General features: G+C 32.7%; 1 protein-coding gene across 3 annotated transcripts in view; it reads left to right on the plus strand.

The window, feature by feature from the left end:
* LOC128188678 (vesicular glutamate transporter 1-like) overlaps positions 1 to 22,021 on the plus strand; it is a 55,423-nt gene extending 33,402 nt beyond the window's left edge. For all 3 annotated transcript variants that reach the window (XM_052859887.1, XM_052859902.1, XM_052859893.1), the window contains exons 10-12: positions 905 to 1,015; positions 19,665 to 19,792; positions 20,488 to 22,021. In XM_052859887.1, coding sequence (XP_052715847.1) covers positions 905 to 1,015; positions 19,665 to 19,792; positions 20,488 to 20,925 — 677 coding nt within the window. In that variant the 3' untranslated portion in view covers positions 20,926 to 22,021. The remainder of the gene's footprint in view (positions 1 to 904; positions 1,016 to 19,664; positions 19,793 to 20,487) is intronic.
* Positions 22,022 to 22,243: the final 222 nt, after the last annotated feature.

Genomic DNA, 22,243 nt, shown 5'->3' on the forward strand with positions numbered 1-22,243 from the left:
CGTCCGGCGACGTCGATGTTTTTAGTCAATTCTAAAGAAAACTATCTGTCTTTAGTTACTAATATCTGTTCGAAAAAACAATATATCCCGTCATTATTTGGAACATAGAATACCATGACCTTACTAAATTTGAGGTTTCAATATTATTTGGTTTTAAGCCCGATTTATAGAGATATTACTTTCAACATTATATAGTTTATTGTTGACATAACACAAATTTTGACCGTGCGCCGTGACCTCATTTTTGCAGGATTAGATTCTTAATAATTCTTAGAAGTAAAGGAAGTTATGAACTTTTTTTCTTGCAAATTGTTTGAAATTATTGTTAAATTATGTCTACCAAATTTAGTAATGATATGACGTTAAGTAACATAGCTATGACAAAAGTCTTCGTATTTTTTGATTGACCCTCGTATATTACACTATTTCAGTTCAGGAAGCCCATTGTTTATAGTATTTGACAGTATTTGATGTAGAGCGTTATCACAATATCTAGTAGTCACTGAAGTGTATGCAATTACCCCTTCATTCGTAACAAGTTAAGGATTCAGTTTGAGGCTCTAAGTTACAATTACGATATATATAAGGATACATTTTTAGACATTATGTAACAATAATAGTTACGATTCCGACATATATAAGGATACATTTTTAGACGTCATGTAACCATTATAGTTACGATGACGATATAAGTAAGGATACATTTTTAGATGTTATAGAACAATAAAAGTACACTATTTAGCTGTGTGAAACAAAAGAGATATTTCTAACCTTAAACGTTCAACCAACGATACGGATACAAATACATTTTATATGTTACAATATGGAAACATTTAACGCTGTATACAACACAAATGCTGTATTTGGGCTGTTTGTTATATCAAGGATACATTAAATTTTGTAGGTTTCGGTTTGGAGGCTTGCTTCCTTCTTGGAGTCGCAATCACCAGAAACACAACAACCGCCATTGTTTGCCTGACTCTAGCAGTGGGGTCCAGTGGCTTTGCTATTTCGGGTAATGATGCAATAATATATATAAGATAACAGCTGTACAGTGGCTGAATATCAAAGACATAGACCTTTCTAAAGTAAATATATTCTGGTAATAAAGCTGTGTTAAGCTATATTTGGCTGAGGATGGGTAATCTGTTTTAAACATGAACATCAATTATTACGCTTTTAAAAAAAACTACCATCTTTTATTCAAAAAATGTCAAAAAAGGAAATTCTATCGAATTGCTCATTTGCTTGGAATTTGTTCTCTATTAATAATGAAGAGCTTGGAGGGGACTATCATCAAAGAGAATGTTTTGTATAATTTTGTTTGCACCTTGTCATCAAATAAGCATAACAATATGACATTTCCATGAAATCAATTCAATCTCTTTTAAGAGATGTGGCATTTGAAATGTTTCGGATCGTTGATACTGAAACTAGAATAATTATACCAGCCAATTGTTGTATCTGACATTTAACACGTATTTCCAACCACACATGCATACGAATGTTAAAACATAAAAGATAAAGTCGCAACGACCAAAAAACACTTCCCTGGGGACATTCGCAGCAAATCTGGATAAAGAACTCCGAACAAGCATTCTTTATAATTTACGCAGACGATTATGGCACCATGCTAATGTTTTGATCAAAATGTGCCGATACTCGGTGCAAAGAACCGTAATTTAATACGATGTTATGTATCATCACTCTGCAGATGAAAGATGGTTTCAATAAAATGAAAAATTAATGACCCTCCCAATATCACGAGTAGCATCGATCATCCGTAGATATAAACTGCATCAGACACGGTCCCAGCCTTTGTTGTGGTTAGGCCTTGCATGCCGTGCCTAAAGGCAATCTCCTCGCTGTATTTGGCACACTGTAAGAACATTTCATTTGTAAACCAATTATCGTTTCCAGAAGTCATTTGCAATGTCATCGGATTTTGTATTTTATAACACCAAAAAGCCTTTGGGAATGAATTTTGCCCAACGGTTATGAAAAGAAGAATGTGACATTTTTTTCGAAAAAAAAAAAGATTTTGGATAAGGTTTACGATCGATAGATTAAGATACATTTTATAACCACAGCTTAAACCTTAATCATATTATCCAATAATTCAATTCTTACTGATTATTTTTTTATTCATAGAATGATTTGTTTACACATTCGTGTAATTGTTTTGACATTATTTTCCAACGTAAAGACTCTTTAATCTTTCACACAATACTACATGTAAATGCAATACATCTTTTAGTATAAATTTTATACTAGACTCTGATGGTAACATTTCTTAATCTCTATTAATAATGCCAGTAATTGTGTCAAAATGGCAGGGAATTATATTTTACACAAATAAGCATGTGAGATGTGCTAGTACATTTGTTTGAGACTGTTGATGATATTAGATTTGAAAGGGTTAAATATCGTAAGAATCAAGTTGGAACACCATACATGTACATCTATAATTTTAAACTAGCATTATTTTGCTAACTATTAGAAAAGTTGACATACTAAACAGTGGGACGGACAACTTCGGAATGGACATTTTTCCGGCGTTGCGCACCTCTTTCCATACACACTATTGACCAAAGTTTAGTACCAAATGGTGGGGTTTTTTATTCTAAATAAATTTATGGAAAAAAAATTGAAACATTTTTAGATAGTTTTTTAGATATTTGAACTTGAAAGTTCCAACCCCATGGGATTTTAGTTTGGAAAAAATACCCCACAGAAAACCCCATGCAAACCCCATGGGGTTTTGCAATAAACCCCATGGGGCAGAAAACCCCATGAAAATAATGTGGGGTTTAAAAACCCACTTTTTTCTTAAATAATAGTTTAGGGTTTTAAATCCCATAAAATAGATGTCATGGGATTTATTATCCCACATATGCATGGGGTATTTTATCCCATTTGTTCATAATATAAAATTACTAAAATATTTTACCAATCTATTAAAATACCAGTACTCACAGTGCAGACAGTATGGGGTGATGTTAACTAAACCAATCCAAGCAAATAAATCAGATTCTCAATAATAAGTTACTCGAGACTGATTTATTCATGTTTGCATTAGTTTAATGACTCTAGATTTTCTCTTGCATTGAATTATAATCCACAGATGTTGGTAATGTCTTCCAAAAATGCCTTTTTTCAAATGACAAGTGTCAGCATCAGAGGTATGCTCTGTCATCCTTTAATTCGCCTAAAAATATGTCATGAAAACTATGTAAATTATGTTTAAAAGATATAACTAATTCAAAATAATTATTGCCCTGCTTATTATAAAATTCTTTAAAATCTGACAGGTTGTAAATATTCATCAATACTGAACTGTATTGTATGTACCAATGTTATATGATCCACTAATAAAGGCATAAATTTACGGTTTATGCAATTACAAAGATTACATATAATATTTAAACTTCTGTTAAATATCATAGCATATCAAAACAGTCTTAAATCTATGGTCTCACTATTTCGAGAAAATTCGGTCCAAGAATAAATGTTGGGTTTTTTTTTCATTACCTAGCTTTTCACTTGGAAGTTATTAAAGAATATATAGACGTATAAATTTAAAATGAAACTGATTTGCAGTCAATGGAATTACCTTTGGAAATGGACAGAAGAAACACAAACTTAGCAACACTAGCCCTACCAACTTATCAAGTACCAAGCGATGGAGTTGAAAACCGGATGTCGAAATAGTTATAGTATAGACAAATCGGGACACAGATATTTCGATTAGAGCAGTCGAAATTTCATGAATTTCAAGTATAATACCGTTTAATGAACTCGAAAATCCTATTAGTTATTTAACATCCTGAACACCGTATTATTATATAGATTATTCATCTAACTATAAACATGAATTTAGTGTCAATGGTGGGGGTTTGGGGGGGGGGGGGGGGGGGTATAACAACTAATAAATAAAGTGTGCAAAATGTTTTATATCATTATACTATTAGTAAAACCAATAATTATTACAAAATTCTTAATTTAACAGGAGATAGTAAGGTGGTTATCAAGGTATATATGTACAATAATACTTTTCGACGGATAATTTCAGCTTGTGTACATGTTTTCTCATGGGGGGGGGGGGGGGGGGTACTTGATGAAAAGTCCCGTTGATTTTTTTCTTTTCCGTAGAATGTTTTAGTGAAAGAGTATAAATTTTGTGATAATGTCCAGGAGCTATTTTAGATAATAAAAAATAGATACCATGGCTATAGTACATCAGAGGCATGTGACAAAATCAGTGCGTTTAAATATACTGTAGAAGCCTCTCACAATAATTATTTTGTTTTTAAATTAATTCATAGCATGTATACCGGTAAATACCTCTTATCTATTTCTTTCCCACTCTTCCCATTGTATAGGACTTATCTCAAGCGAGCAAAAGCTGGAATTTTATTTAAAATCGGTAGGTATATATAAAGGATAACCTTTATACAAAATAAACCAGTGCTTGAAATACATAGTCATGGAGAACAAATCATGCAGTCTTTGTAATGATTTTAAAGCCGAACATTTTTACCGGGTGGTAAATCTCAGGTGAGGGCGGGGCTTAATTACTAGAGGTGTGAAAGCCTCCGGGGCTTGCAGTCTACCTGTGGTCGTGAACGCTGCTAATCGCTATACACAGGAGGCAAATTAATACACAGGAAATAAAGAATTAGTCAGAATTGGTCTTAGTTTAAATATCTTACTGTTCTAATGACCATACGAAGCGATTTTATACGGAAATGGTATGTGTCGTCCGAATTTTCTCTATTGAAAAATGCCGTAAATTAATTCTGCTATAAAAGTATAACTCAGTACATTGTGTTTAGCACTTGACATTGTTTAAAAACTTAATTTTAACAATTATAATAGTATAAGAAAACCATACGATCAGTAAAAATGTGGAATGTAAAGACAGCCATTATACGTCGACAATTATATAATGAAGTACGTTTTCCATGGAGTGACGTTTACATGCACCAATTTCCAACTGAGTAAATTACCAGTAAATATAGCTTTAGAAGCACATTGTACGTTTGTTGTAAAAAATTTTTTTTATATGTTTTGGAGCTGTCCATGCATTTTCGTGGAATTTATTAGGTCATAGACATTCAACATAATTCAAATATAGATTGTGCATGTTTTCAATCACTGAATAATTATTTTTCATAATCAATTTCAATACTGGTTATGTTTAAAAATCAATTTTCAATTCCCCCTTTTTAATTCTGACGGAAGATATCAAAGATAACGTTGTTAATTGCTAGTAAACAGAAATCCGCGGACCTGGGAACTGTTTCACAAAAGCATCGTAAATCGTCTGCCATATTGAAATCAACTTCCGGTAATTTAAGACGGACGTAAATACGAGAAAGTTACGTCGGAACTAAGTACCTTTTGTGAAACGGTCTTAACTAAGTGCGTACGTAGTACTTAAGTATGTCGTAACTCGTTAAGTAGTACCTAATTTACGATGCTTTTGTGAAACGGTACCCTGGCCAGATCACGCTCGGACAATAACGTCAATCAAACAGGGTGCTATTGTTTCAAACTTGATTGACAAGCGGCATCATTTTGAAGTTTGTACAGGTAAAAAAGGGGGCGTTTGTAAAATGTTCGGCCTTTAATCATGAGAATACTTGGAGTGATTTCCACACCGGCAATGATAACAGAGTCTAAGGCCGACTAAAAGGCATCACAATCTAAGTCAAAGGATGAGGCCCATTGCACATTTGTATCGTTTAATATATTCCCACGATTTCATAATAAACTGAACAAGACCAATCCCTGTGTATACATGTACTTTGTATTCACTGTCTATATTTCAACACATGTGTATACATATCATCGGAACGCTGTGTATACTAAATATATCAATGCATGCTTGATTTTATGTTGTCAATTTGTATCGAGCCGAGAAGGAACTGTTACTGGATTGATTTTATTTTAATTTTTGTGGCATTTTACAGAAAGAAAATTTGGAGAAAAATCATTGCCGGCCGTGAGATCCGAACCCACGACCCTTGAGTCTGTAGGCCAATGCGCTACCATATGCGCCACGGCGCTCATTAATTTCTTCTGATGTAATTAAATATTTAAACGATATCAAAAAGGGTCATTAACTGATTACGGAAAAATGATAAATAAATGGTGTTTTTTTTAACTAAGATATTTTAAAATCTCATTACCTATTTTTATACTCATCAGATATGATTTAGTATTCAATAATCGTTTATTTAATTACCCTGGGCGTCGGAAGGTATTCATACCCGTGCGGCAAATTTTATCGATAACAGCGGGGGGGGAGGGGGGGGGGGGTCGAGATTAAACCTAATTTGACTCGAAATAATGATACATTCTACGACGTGTCCAATGATTTTTACATTTAATGTTATTTCATTGTTACATATTTACTACTATCAGAACCAATGCAATATCATTGTACTTGATCTTTGTTTCCATTTTACGACATTTAATTTAATTAGTTTATATTAATGTATGATCATTTACTTATTAGTCCCTGTTGCACATCCAGAACGTCTAATTCTTGCCGAAAAAACTTTGAAATATACTGATTGTTATATTTATCCTTCCAGTATTGATATTAGAATGCAGAAATAATTCATTACTGATAATTGTATTAAGTTGTTTAAGATGTATAAAGATATTTTTACTACAGTAACATTCAGTACAATGCACAATGTTTGATATGCTTATTCATTGTTACAGTAATATTCTCCGATAATTGGAAATGGCTTGCATCTTGTTATAAATCATAAAAGCTAGTGAACGTATTTTCTTTACTTTTATCTAATTAATGCCCTGTTAATTGTGATCACACGCCAGAAACACTTCACCAGTGTTCACTGCTCAATTGAACACAGATCGCTGCAATCATTGCCGCTGCAATAAACTGGTCAACAGTGATACATCTTTGCAGAAAAAATCCGACGAAGGTCATTAAATAGATGATTAACATAACACATCGTTTAACCATTCAATTATTGCTCTGATAAAAGTCCCTAGAAAATAAGGGCGACCAAAAGGAGTTCAACTAAATAAATACCCAGGGATTAATTTCAAGCGCATTGCCTTTAATCCCAACCCCCCGATCCGGTAGCGATATACATCCTGATCAGAGCCGTTTAAGTGTGTTAAAAATGCACTGTTTTATGAAAAGGTCCAAGTTGCATATATTTTAACATCGATTATAAAATGTGTGTGTGTGTGTGTGGGGGGGGGGGGGGGGGGTGATAGCGTGTAATCTACCTTTAACTTCATTTTCCTCTCTTAACATCTTGTTTTCCAATTTTTAATATTCTCCCCCAAAAGAGTGTGTGTGGGAGGGGGGGGGGGGGGTGGGCTCTATGATAACTCAATTATAATTAAAAACTTTGCTGCAGAAATAGACCCACCCCCCACCCCCACACCCGGCCCCCAAGTTGACATCCAGATTAATTGCAGCCCCCTGTCCATTACTTTGTTCCTGCTTACACGTGCACAGCTCGATCGGACACCTGCTCTCACGTGTCGTGTATATGTACCTTTGCTCCGTTGAACAATAGGGTGGTTAATTGGTATACACAGAACGTACCCGTTACAAAGACAGGTAAGAATTCTTAGTTAATTGCAAGGTCTGTGAAAGGACAATAGGTGCTAATGAGGTATACACAGTGTGTCTCCTTGGTTCATCTCAGGCCAGCCCACTCTCATCTAAGTTAGAAAAACACCCAGATCTACATTCTAATTAAATTATTCATTCAAACAATATTAGAAGACAAATGTAAAATTATTTAAACACACATGCTGCAGTTTCCTTAATTTGGTAAGGGTTTATGGATTTTTTTTTTTTAACTCTTATATTCTTATTTACGTACAAACACCAAATTTTGCAGATTAATTTCACCTAGGTCCAATTTTCAGTGATAGAAAATTTTACATTATCAGACTATTTTTTCTTTTTTTTTAATCTAAAGTTGAACAATCCAATACATTTGTATAAAATAAAGTGATCACAACAGCTTTTAAGTACGTTTACTTCAAATCCAAATTGTTCCTTGAGAGAGAGAGAGAGAGAGAGAGAGTAGTTGTTGAACATGAGTTAGTAGTTGATTGACAGCTTTATATAATCTCTATTATACAGTCAAATTTGAGTTAGTCTATTAAAAAGAAAGAAGAAAAAGCCAAGTTTCCTATCTCTTATAGAAATCATCTAATCTGCAATTTTTTGTAGCAATATATTTTAGAGTCGATATATGTCTTTCAATATCTATTATTAATTCATGAATTGATAGTATTTCCTTAAGACACCTTTTCCAATAGATATATATGGGATTTCATAATCAAGAAGATAGAATAAATGTCTATAGAAATAGGCTCAGGGTGTAGCCCGAATATAAAAGTTATTTTAATCTTATATGCCAAAATATCTGCACACAGTAGGAATGAATAGGGGGAGATTGGGTCGCCTTGGTGAAATCCTCTGCTATGTTCGAAAAAATTTTGAAAGGTTTCCAGCTTGTGTGACTGATGATTCTATATCACATTGACAAGTAGATATCTAAGATTGAATGGATGCTCCAAAGTTGAAAAAATCTTAATATTTGTGAATAAATTTCCATGTGAAGTATCAAATGCTTTTTTTTTTAAAAAATCAATTATGAATAATACACCAGAAATGTCCCCCCCCCCCACCCATATGTTGCATAAGATCATATATCAGCTTAGTATTTTCACCAATATATCTTCCTGGAATGAAACCTGTTTGATCGGGACTACTAATTATATCAAGCATATTTTTAATTCTCTGAGCATTACCCTCATAACTTATTTTATAAGCAATGTTTAGAAGTGTTATTGGTCTCCAATTGTTTAAATACCATCTTTTGGGATACGGGTAATTATTCCTTGTTTCTGTTTGACATAGTTCCCGAACTTGCATGTACCCATATAAAAAATATGGCAAATAATAAGAGTCCAGGCAGTGATGGATTTACAACAGAATTCTATAAAGTTTTTTGGAATAAGATAGGACATTTTGTGGTTCGATCATTAAATTTAATTTAATGATCGAACCACAAAGGAAATTTCACCTTCTAAGGAGTCTCTTTGTTTATTATTATAAGTGTTTTATTTCAATGTATGTTAAAATTTCATTTCGATTATAGATAATGTTTTCATTTTTATTTTATTAATTCTTATAAAAACTTTTTAATTTCATTCATTCAGAATTTCCCTTTGGTCTGTAATTTCTTACAAATTCTCAAGTTCTCATGTGTCGTGTGTATATAGTGCTTTGCTCTGTTGATTGTAGCATTAGGAGAACAATAGGGTGGTCAATAGGTATACACAGAATGTGCCCATTACAAAGACACGTAAGATTTCTAAGTTAATTGCAAGGTCTGTGAAAGAACAATAGGTGTTAATGAGGTATACACAGTGTGTCTCCTTGGTTCATCTCAGGCCAGCCCAGCACTCTCATCTTCTAAGTTACAAAAACACACCAGGCTACATTCTAGAAATTAAATTATTCATTCAAACACAATATTAGAAGACAAATGTAAAACTGATAAAACATACATGCTGCATTTTCCTTAATTTGGGAAGGGTTTCTGGGGTTTTTTTTAAATTTCATACTCTTATTTAGACATAATATATGTACAAACACCAAATTTTGCAGATTAATTTCACCTAGGTTCACTTTTCAATGATAGAAAATCTTACAGTATTAGAATATTAGACTATTTAATCTCTAATTGAATGTACAATGTATCTATACATGTACATATTCTGGGTACATACATGTATTTACATGGATGTCAAGTTTCATTTATATCAATATCATCCTGGCCTCAATCAATTTAATTCAATTTTATACATCCTGAAAAATTTATCCCGATATGCAAACAAATTACATTGTTTCTTCAATGAAGTGTTTCTAAAAATACGCAAACCCATTGTGCATTTCTTGAATCTCCTAGAATAATGTCCAGTTCAGTCTTTGATATAATGCTATCATACAATGCATTATTTTGTAGTAATGAGGTTATTTCTTAAAATTATTGCTATTTTCATAATCTCATTATTAATCAAGCTCTGTAACTTGATACATTAATATGTTATCCTATTGGGAATGCATAACTTAAACTATAAACAAGTTAAAATTTCAAAAGTCTATAAACTCGGTCAGCCATAAATAACTACATGTAATTTGCATGTATCTCTGGTATTCTTTGAGTGCTCAGATGATAAGTCTTATTTGGGTCACACAAAATTGTTGATCATAATTAACACATAATTTTTGCAATAAAACAAACACTGCCATATGCTACTATGCCAGATAATCAGTAACCTAATGGCGAATTTGGATTGTACATGTAGATGTACATGTAATATCAAAATACAATTTTATATTCAACTGAATAGCGCATACTTGTCACTCAGATTTATAAAATTGATATTATGGAATCATACCAGCAGGATTTTTTGATAATGAAATTCAAATTATGACTGCATTGTTTTATCCATTAAGTAAACATACATGTAAATGTCAAGGAGGAGAAAAATACATTCAATGACTAAGTGGCTAATTTTCTTATCAATCTTTTTGTATTAGTGAAGATCAATTTAAGGTTCTAATATTTTTTTAAACATGAAGATTGAGATAACAATTATTTGCTCTAATTAATATTTATATTGACAATCAGGGAAAATGAGCTGCCAATGCACTACCGGTATTAGAAGTTCTTGATCAGTAATCAGTTGTATTCGATACCTAATACACCTCATAATATATATTCAAGAATAAGGGTTGTCTGCCGCAATCTTCATGTAACTATATATGTAGAACTAGTTAAACTTTTTAAATACATGTATAATTCTATCACATACATGCATACTGAGATACAATCTATGTTAATTTTCTAAATACAACTGAGACAGGTTTTTTTGTCGATTAAAGAAATATGTCAATTAGATATATACATGTAGTGGATATAGTGTATTTCTTACATGTGGGTCGGGGCGGGGTTGTTAAAATTGTTCTGCATGCAAAGGTAAACACTAACTAGAGGAGCCCAATCTTAATTTGTTTTCTAAAAATTTTACCTTTCTTACTGGCCAGCATGCACATTAAGCCCCAAGTAACTAGTGGAAGCAACTGTACTTGGGATATTGTCTACCCATGCAAAAAATTATCAATTATTGGGGGGACCCATACATCCTCTTTTTCAAGCATAAATCAAAAAGTGAAAATTTTGGCAACATTGTTACAGTAGCATTTTCTTAATCTATTCGATAAAATAAACAACCATGCAATATTAAAGTGTCATTATATGAACAATGGACATGTGCTCCACTCCCAAACAAATGATTGCAATAATTATTCTGACTGTACTCCTAAAATAACCATTCAAATGTCTGGTTTCCCCCCTCCTTTTTCATAAATTAGACAGGTCTTTCAGACAAAACTATAAATCTTTGACATTAAGTCTAAGAGTTTATTTCTCACAAAAACACTTTATAATCAGAACGCTTAAGTTGTGCAATTTTAAGTCGAAATTTTCAAATTTAATCTTATTTCATTTAAAAATAAAAAAGTTAATTCTATTTTAGTAACATTCCCATTCCCGGCTGAACCAATCACCTTGTACCGTGTAATAACAGTTTCTGTAAATTGCTTTTAAGATTAATTATGACCACTTTTAATTCAAAAGCCATTTTTATTACAATCAGTTACATCAAGAATTCTGTACATTTAAACGATGTAAACACATTGACTATTCCCCTTCTAATAAAATGTTTCATGTTATATTTTACCCCTTGTCTAAAGTCAACACAACAGTCATAGCTGCAAGATGATCAATTAAAAGTTTACCGGTACTTTGGATCATAATGAACCTAATATAAGTCATTAAGGACCTACATATCGCATACCAATTTCAATAGGAGACATCTCTCTAACTAATGCTAATCACTAAAAACTATTTTATGACTTTTCGCAACACAACATAAGCCTGAAAGTAGAGCAATTCTCCATTTCACCAAATAATTGACAGTACAAATAATCTTAAACAGTCCCTTGCTACCTTTCACTTACACTAACTTTCTATAAAAAAGAGTTTTGTATTATAATAAGAAAGAATATGCAGTTCTAAAAAAAAAAGTAAACCCCATAATGCCACTTCCATTGAGGTTTAAGAAAAAATATAACCATTTAAGTGATCCCACTATCTCCACTTCACTTAATCATCTTTCTATAAGTATAAACATGCATAGATTCATGGGGTTTAAATTTCCTGCAGTAAAACATTTTTACTAAATAATCATTAAGAAGTCAATTGCTCTTCAGTCTCCTCTAATAAGAAACCTTAATTATTCAATACTACAAGTACCTGGTATCTTCATGATATTATCATGATAAAAGCATAACATCACATAGAAATACCCTTACATGTATACCCTCCCCCTATCTTTTGATTTTCATGAAGTGCAGCTAGATGTTAAAAACCTTTCACATATAGGATCATAAAACCTATGGCAATTTCCTCGAGTCAATTCTCACACACATTTGAAAACAATTGTCATAGAAACTAAAAATTGACCTTTAGATTTGTAGCATTTTACATGTATATATTAATACATAGCCACAGACAAAGAGACATTCCATCCGGCATATGATATTTCTTGATTCCATGAAAAAGTGAGCTTAATTAAACACTCATTTTTAGTGAATATCTAATATATACTTATAGCTTTATGGTGTTTCTACTCTCTTGTCAACCATGCTAAAGCAATAAGACCTACATGTATAGCTACCAGTGTGATGTATGCTTTTAAGTAAAATAAGATTAATATACAGCTGGATAGCTGCATGGTGATAATAGAATTTCATGGAAAAATGTTCAATTTTACCTATGTTTTTCTACATGTATATTAAATAAATATTCCAAATATACCAGTATATATTTTTTGTTCATTTTGAAAATAATTTTCAAAGTAGATGTTATTTTTACAGTCAAAGATACATTTACATATTCTACATGTTAACTGAAGGATGAGGTGCATGATTTTCCACATGTACTAGATGTATTTAATATTATTCAAATATAACTTTTGGACAGAAGAAGCAACAGAGCAAACATGGGTTTTTTCTCATTTTGTTTTCTATGATAACTTTGTTTGTCTACATGTCAAATTAATTTCAAAAATATTTTTTTTACTGTAACAGAAACAAACACTTGTGCTAGGGTCATAGACCCCTTCACGGTAACTGTGATGACTGCTCTTTTGCAGGGCAAAATGACTTTATTGGGTGAAACATGACGTACCATTAAACCAGGCCCCCTGAATCTCTAGGCAGGTGCTCTACCAACTGAGCTATCTGGCACTGGTATTCGAACAGGTCTGACCATCACATTCCTCCCCCCTTAAATGATCTTCGCCCTTGAAGATCAACCCAGACTCTTCCCCTGGCAGGAGTTAACCTGTCAGTTCCAGGGGTTGGTCACGGCACCAAATGTAACAGGATGGGAGAAATAATGATGGTCGTGATTCGAACACGGGCCCCCTGATTCTCTAGTCAGGTGCTCTACCAACTGAGCTATCTCGCCCCGGTATTCGAACTGGTCTGCATGAACATCACAAGTACTTAAACTTCACCATAATTGATCATATTTCCCTGCAAGAGAGCAGTACCACTCTTACAGTAAAGGGGTCTATGAGGTTTATTGAAACCCTATTCCAAGTTAAATGCATTTCATAAATTGTAATTACTTAAAATAACAGTTTTATGATCATTCCTGCTGTTAATCAACTGCACTTATTATAACTTAATGAAAGTTTACTAATCCATTTTCATTTAGTATAATTTTCATAAAAATATGGATTCATGGCAGTTATGATTTGTATTCATATCAAACTGAAACTTTTTTTAAAAAAAATTGCTGCCATATAACATGTATAATTCATATTAGTTTAATTATTAAATTTATCCTCATATAAAAACCAAGACAATTAATAAAATCAGTAAATCATATAATAAATCCAAAAATGGAAAGGGATAAACCTTATTTACTTATGTAATATATATACCATTTGCTATATTAATTCCAGGTTATATGACATGTTGCAATCATAAAGTTTTGGTTTTTCAATGTTGCAAAAAAATCAGTCTAATATGTCTATAAAATATGTTCAACATTCAGGGATGTATTCATCATTAGGGATCAAACCCATGCAGACCAGTAGAAGTAATGGGGGGGGGGGGGGGGCCAGGGGTGAATTCCTAGGGAGGGAGGATGAAAACCAATTTTAAGGGGTAATTAGCACATTAAGGGGAAGGTGTGTGGGGTGTCTTTAGGTATCTTAATTGGGGTTTGTTCTTTCTTTTAACTTGGAAATGCATGCACTTACACTGGGAAGTATATGAAATAGGGTTTGCCAGAAATAAGCAATGTTAAGTTGCTAGCTAGCTCTCAGAGAAGTTCAAACAGTTTGCAGTTACTACTATAAGATATACCCAATTTAAAATGCCATGTTAAATGTCAACATACACTTGCCTCGGAAGTTAATATCTTTACCACGCTTCGCGCTTGTGTATACAACAGAGTTTATGACCACTGTTCGCTGATGCAGCCGTTGTACAATATATTCACCATTACACTGCAGTACTGTACTCCAATATATGGTCGAGGATACACCTGTACACTAAGGTAAAAAAATACTATCTTTTTGCTGAGACAACAACCGTCACCGCAGTTCCGCCGGCCTTATACAATGTTCTGATCTATTTCTAGAATATTTTAAAATATATTTTTTTAAATGAAATAACTTCAAAACAGACAGTTTCGTGTATTAGCTTCCCCAATTGCATTGATTTTAGTCAACACCTGTCATAGTCTTAAAAGCGCTTCCTGTTACGTTATTATCAGTCTGGAAAGAACAATCTGAAACAAACACGATGCAACATTTGAACAAGAGTCACAGTGTTTGGACTGAATCATGCATTTGTAAATTGTTTCTCGTGTAAATAATTTTCCGAGAATCTAATTTTCGATGGCGTGAATCAGTTCACTAAACAACACCTTCAAAGAATTCATTTGCTGTAAGTACAAAATAAGGGATTGTAGATTTTTGCGTGTGAAACTTGCTCTCGTAGTTCATTATATACTCATAATATCACGAGTTCTTCTTCTTGACGAACACAGAACCCCAGACAGTATATATATGTTGTAGATTGATATTGAATAGGCTAGGCCTAACTGGTCCAGTTTTATTTTGCTGTTTGTGATTTTTACCTAATCGTTTTGCTGTTGAAATATTTTTACTTTTAAAACTTCATTGCCAGCAAAATTTTTGATTGCAACATTACAGACTACATGTAATATGTCATAGCTGACCAAAATTTTGATAAATACCACATCTTGCCATTGCAATGTGAAAGTCACAATTAATTTAGGATAACTTAGGAAATTAATTAATAAGTAGACTTTGTAAGAATACATGAACAGGTACTTTCCAACAATTGACATTAGGTTAGTTAAGTTTTCACCTGGGCTGCTATATATTTTCCTTGATTTTTAAATGCTAATTTTAAGCATAAACTAGCTAATATAGAAATATTTTACAGATTTATTCAAACAACCAAAAATTAAAATCACTTGCAACCTGTTCTGTCACAAAGAGATCCATCATACATTTGATGAGTAAATTCAACTTTATTTGAAAATTGCCTAGTAAAAATTTGTAACCCAAACAAAAACTTTTCTTAAGAAATCTTATCAAAATCACTTAAAAATCATATCAAACTCACAAATTCATGATTTTGTTCTATGATTTAGACATGATCCATTAAATGAATCATACCCAAATCATAGGTGACAAATAAGGAAGTATGATCCTGATGTGGTTTGTTTCTTGGTTTTGAGTCTGCTATGATTTACTTGTGATTCTGGTATGTGCTATTATCTTAGAAGGCAACAGAGGATGCGTTTGAAATGATTCGTTAATTGCCAGATAAACTGACCACTAAGAATTAAGATTTCTGCATAACAGGAAGTTGAGTTTCAAATTTTGAATGTTCATCTTGGAGCCTAAATGTGATGTACATGTCAGGAAACATTTGTTATTGTTGGGCATCTTGCTCTATCTTGGCATATTTATAAAGTGAATTTATGGAAGTATTTTGGGGGAATATATTCTTATTCACTTGAGGTAAATAATATAAATATAAAGACTTATTTACGATACACTAACAAGTGATTTATTAAGTGAAGCAAGCAACTAATGCATGGATGTACATGTATCATTAGTTCAGACCGGGAGCTACAGACCTGCAGCTAGGTTTTGAACTGCATACGTAATATTTTAATTTGCACAATCATGTATTACATGTAATTGCTAAAAGAGTTTGAAATAACAGTATAATTATCATCTAAATTATGGAAGACTTTGATCCTGTGTTCTAATTCAGATTATATTGGCTTAACGATACAGTTCATGTGACATACATGTATATGTATACTATATATCATATTTGGTAAGTGACAATGTATTTCAAATATTAAAAGTATATAATTGTCTGTTGCAATTTGTAAATTAAGTGGTCATTTTTTTCTTTAAGAAATTATTGTATAATTGTCCTTTAACAGGTCATATAAGGATCATGGTTTTGATATGAGTTGTTAGTTACAACAGATCATACCAGGACCATGGTTTTGATATAAGTTGTTAGTCACAACAGATCATACTAAGGACCATGGTTTTGATACGAGTTGTTAGTCACAACAGATCATACCAGGATCATGGTTTTGATATGAGTTGTTTGTTACAACAGATCATACCAGGACCATGGTTTTCTTGCAATTTGTTTAGTTTTACAGATCACCTGAGAATCATGATCCATTAACTCATTTGCATGTGAAATTTTCCTATACCGAAATCATCTCAAAACCATGATTTACACACAAGCCATTGATATGATCCCGTAGGCTATTTTTTCTGTTTGGGAAGGTATATCAACTATGCAATCGGCCTAATATCAGACATTAAGCAGATTCTATTACTTCACTTCAGATTAATATTTTGTGGGTTTTTTTACCCCATTATCATTACTTTAGTAAATATGGGGGAAAAAACCCAACATAAGCATTAAATATGGGGATAAAAACCCCATCTGATTTTTTTCGGGAATGGTGGGTTTTTTTTCCCCATAAATAATTTCATGGGGTTTCTTGCCCCATAGGGTTTATTGCAAAACCCCATGGGGTTTGCATGGGGTTTTCTGTGGGGTATTTTTTCCAAACTAAAATCCCATGGGGTTAGAACTTTTAAGTTCAAATATCTAAAAAACTATCTAAAAATGTTTCAATTTTTTTTCCATAAATTTATTTAGAATAAAAAACCCCATCATTTGGTACTAAACTTTGGTCAATATTGTGAATGGAAAGGGGTGCGCAACGCCGGAAAAATGTCCATTCCGAAGTTGTCCGTCCCACTGTTACTAAGTAATCACCTATATGTACACATGATCATTGTCAGTATAAGACGTCAGAAATGTTGTTATTTGTACAATCTAATCAAAATAGGTAAACATGTTTATCTCTCTTGATTTGTTTTAAAAAAATATTGATGGACAAAACTGAAAGGTACGAATAAAATTCACATCTCTATTCTTTATCACAAGCAACTGACGTTATCTCTTTAAATTATAGAAAAAGAGGAAGTTAATTCATTACTGAAAGAAATAGATTAACGTTAGATGCTTGTGTCCTTTAATTATAGTCTGTCCCAAGTTATTGCTTCCATCAATTTTTGATGATTTTTAATAAAAATACACATACCTGTGAAAGAGATACAATTGAAATCGATGAAAAGGGAATATATCCAAGATATCTTCATTGAACAATTACCCCTTTTTACTCATAAAATTTCACAGGAACGAAAACAATTTTCTTACGGAGATTTATAATTGGAAATGTTTACATCTTTTCTCCATTCGGAAGTACTCGGGATACCTCGCGCAATTTTTTAACGTTATCATCCGGGCTTATTAATGGCTGATGCAATGCAAAATCTCCGTAGACTTTCAATTTTGGGATGTGTATTGAAACCTGAAGCTGTAGAGGGGGCGTTTCAAAACAGATAATCTGGACATTTTTCATAATAGCGGATGAACGTAGTTTGAGCACAAAGGAATTTGCTATTATTGAAATATCAAGCAAAAAGTGGTGGAAGCAAAAACTCGGGACAGAGTATAATGATAAGGATATAAACATTATCATTGACCGAGATTCAAAATGTGAACCTGATCTGGAATCTTGCACATTGTTCAACGCGATTTAGTTAGATTTAGTGTCCATGTGGTGGTATTTAGAAATAAAACCCGGGATCGGAGTTCAGACGATGCCTGTCTCGTTCTGGACACAGACCACAATTATTTTTCCCTCTTATTCCTTTATACAAAAATAAATCATATAAAAAATTCCACCGGCTCAAATGAGTTCAAATACAGCATACCTATAGAATGACACTAGTCCAACAACATATCCAAACTACAGGAAAATCAATCGAGAGGGGACTGAGATATGGCCCCTAAAATAACCCCTACCATGAAAAATTCACTTTCACTTTGGAATTTGTGTAAACATTGGCCTCTTTACACCCTTTCTATTGCGCCTGTAAAGATAATTTTTCTAAATTTTTTCCTGCCTGTATTTTTATTCAAGCCTTCTTCTTTCCATCCATGCCATAAAAGGAACCAAATTCGACCATTTAGTACCCCTAGGAATTTTTGAAATAATACATACATTTTTAGAATGGAACTACTTGCGTGGTCAATGAGCACGGGGTAAAAATAGTGGTATGTGACCTAATATTCTGATTACTTCTGGTAGATTAGTGGAACCGTTCCAGGACCAAGCTACCGCGCATATTACTGTAATCTTTCCTCAGGCGCCTTACCATTTCAACTCCACCAACTCATTTTATTTTTGCTTTATTGTCATATTATATCGACGTGATTATTATGTCATATTTCCTATTCTCTGTGATTTATTCCGGAAATAAGCGAATATTGAAAGCTATTCAGCAGAGGGTTTTTTTTTATATAACTCTCCGTACAAGAAGGTGTAACCCAAATTCATTACAGTGACATTGAATGAAGACATTTACCCGGAGCAAGACGGCTTTATTACCGAAGTAATAATCCAACAAATGATTTATTTTATTAAAACAATGTTAAATCTTAAAAAAAAAAAGCTTTGGCAGTGAGAAAAAGTGGCTTAAAGCCGAATGAATAAAGAATGTGATCTTGAAATTTTCTGTGTTTTTATTTATCTATTATCAATAAACGCGATTTTATTCCTTTCGTAATTTTTGTTTTGTGGCAGGTTGTAGTATTTTAACTGATATCACCCCTCCATCAAAGTGCATCATTAGTCAGATAGTCTCTGAATCGGTCAATTAGTAAGGATGACACGATTATCCAAACATATAACTTGACTGGTTTTGGAAAAATGCCGAATACAAAATACAAAAACAAATCTTCATGTGGAAAGAATTCAGATAATTTACCCAATACATTTACGATGATTGGACCACAGTGCAGTATATCTACATGTATCACTCTTGTTTAAGTCCCCTTTGTTGTTGTATTACAGGTTTCAATGTGAACCACCTGGATATAGCCCCCCGCTTCGCCAGCATCCTGATGGGTCTCTCCAATGGGATCGGTACTCTCTCAGGCATGCTGTGCCCCGTAGTGACGGAACTTTTGACCAAAAAGGGGGTAGGTGTCTATGGCAGCTGATGGCTCCCAACGTGACTTCTAGGAACGCACATTACATTTGTACATGAATACTGATTGGATAAAGACGTCGCGATCCTGAATATATATAGAAAACTGCATGCTTTTTTTTTTTTAATGTTGAAACAATTTTTCTTTAGAATTCAAAAATATGAATACTTTTGATTAATATGTGTTTCATATGTAAAATGTTTGTAAAAGAAGAATATTTTATATAAACATACATCCTTGCATATAAATGCGTATAACTTCATATTCAAACTTTAAAAAATACTGGTGTAAGGTTAACCTTTCGGTAAATCATTTAATCTGATGTCAATCGCAAAACAACGCAGAATATTGTGTGTAATTTATCAATTTCCGACACGTAAAAGCATAAATATTTTGAACAACTCTTGCATGTAAAATTTGAAATCGACACGTCTTTCTATTTTTGTATTACATGTATAATTAAATTATATAACCCAGAAACGGCAAATATGATTTAAATCCAAAAAGAATGCTTATACTACATGTATACTTTGACTACTATTTATTTTACAAGTATTGTGCATCCACATCTGATGAAATATATTTTCAACAAAAATTTCATGTACATGTAACACTTGTTGTATGCATGAATATGGACAAGTTAAAATCAAATGTTACTATTTTCTGACTTACATTTTTGATTTCAGACTGCTGATGAATGGCAAACAGTTTTCATCATCGCAAGTGTAGTTCACTTCCTTGGGATCATATTTTACGGAATCTTCGCCTCGGGCGAGAAGCAGCCCTGGGCGGAACCGCCGGAAGAAGATAGGTGGCGCCCGGAAGACACATTGAAACCAGAGGGTTCTGGGAAATTGTTTTCTTATGGTGCTTTCCACGGATTAGATAGCCAAGCTGACGACAAAATGAACAGCGGGGTTATATCTAATGGACATGTAGGAAATAGCAGCACCGGGAACGGGGAATATGGCGGCTTCGATAAGAGTGAGGAATATTATAACAATGGATACGGAGGGGATTATGGAAAGAGAATGTCGTTTGATGCGCCATTATACAGTACGAAAGAGGAACTAGTACAAGTGCAGTCAAAGGATAGCTATTTAAATGACAAAAGAGAATTATAATATTTGTGATATTATTAGGTTAAGCGTGTGAACTTGACTCATTGACTCATTGTTCAACAACGACCATGTCGCTATGATTATACTATGTCATCTCGTGCACTAGATCTTTACATTTTAACGATGTGATTGTTATAGTTTACAGGTAGATAACACAATTTCTGTGGTGTAGGTCGTTATTTATGTTTAATTTTCAATAATCGTTAGTTAATTTTTTTCCCCCCTAACAAATATGAAATATGTAGATATTTCATATATTTCTAGTTAAAAGACGTCGTGCAACTATGAATCTATACGAGATTATGCATTGTTAATATTATACTTAAGATTTCTTTATATGTTTTACGGTAAATTGTACCGTCAAAGTTATCTCCAAGATTTTTTCTCTCTGATATTATTGTATGTATATGTAGCAGGAATATTTATACATTTGTAACTAATCGGATTTAATCTGTTCACATTATTATGTTAATCGTTGAATTTAAATCCCAAAATTTTACTGAATTTTAGGAATGTTATGCAGTTTATAAAACAACTTACTAGCACAAATACAAATGACACATGTACACATGAATGTATAAGTTTATGATAAGGAACTTTAAATTAATATTAGTTAGATCAGGCAGTTTCTGTATTAAACTTAGCAATTTGTAGGATCTGAAAATTATGCACCTCTAAGAATTATATCAATATGTGTATAGATATAGAATACATGTATGTACAATGAAAAAGTTGTTCAACATTGGCAATCAAGATAAGCTGTGATGCTTTGTTAGAAATGGAAAAATCTTTAATAACCGTTAGAGAATAACTGATAAAATTCTAATCAATGTAAATGTTTTAAATAGAAATAAGAATGAAGTATACTATCATAAGACAAAACTGGAATTTCAACAAATGCCAGATGAGCGTTTTTGACTTGTACTGTCAACCTAATGGATAGGCCGATTTATTTTTGTAAAATATTTTCTTCAAGGAAAGAGATACAATTTGAGAGTTATTCGTTAATGATACGTTACTTTGTTAATCTTTGTTTACATAAAATAGAATGTGTGGTTATATAATTGTATGCAGTAAAATCTTTTGTTTGATGCAATAAGTCTTATTTCTGTTTATGATTAACGAGGAATTCTTTTTTGAAAGAATTAAAAATATGTGTTGCAGGATTAGCAGGCACGATAAAAATCCACCAAAGCTCGATAGCCCATGTATGTGTAACAAAATATGGTTCATATATTTCAGGGGGGGGGGTGTATTTTAATTTAAAAAAAACAGATTAAGTTGATGCCAAAAAGCATGCAAATTATCCGTATTCCTTTCA

This window comes from Crassostrea angulata, chromosome 1 (assembly GCF_025612915.1).
Source record: "Crassostrea angulata isolate pt1a10 chromosome 1, ASM2561291v2, whole genome shotgun sequence".
NCBI lineage: Eukaryota > Metazoa > Mollusca > Bivalvia > Ostreida > Ostreidae > Magallana > Magallana angulata.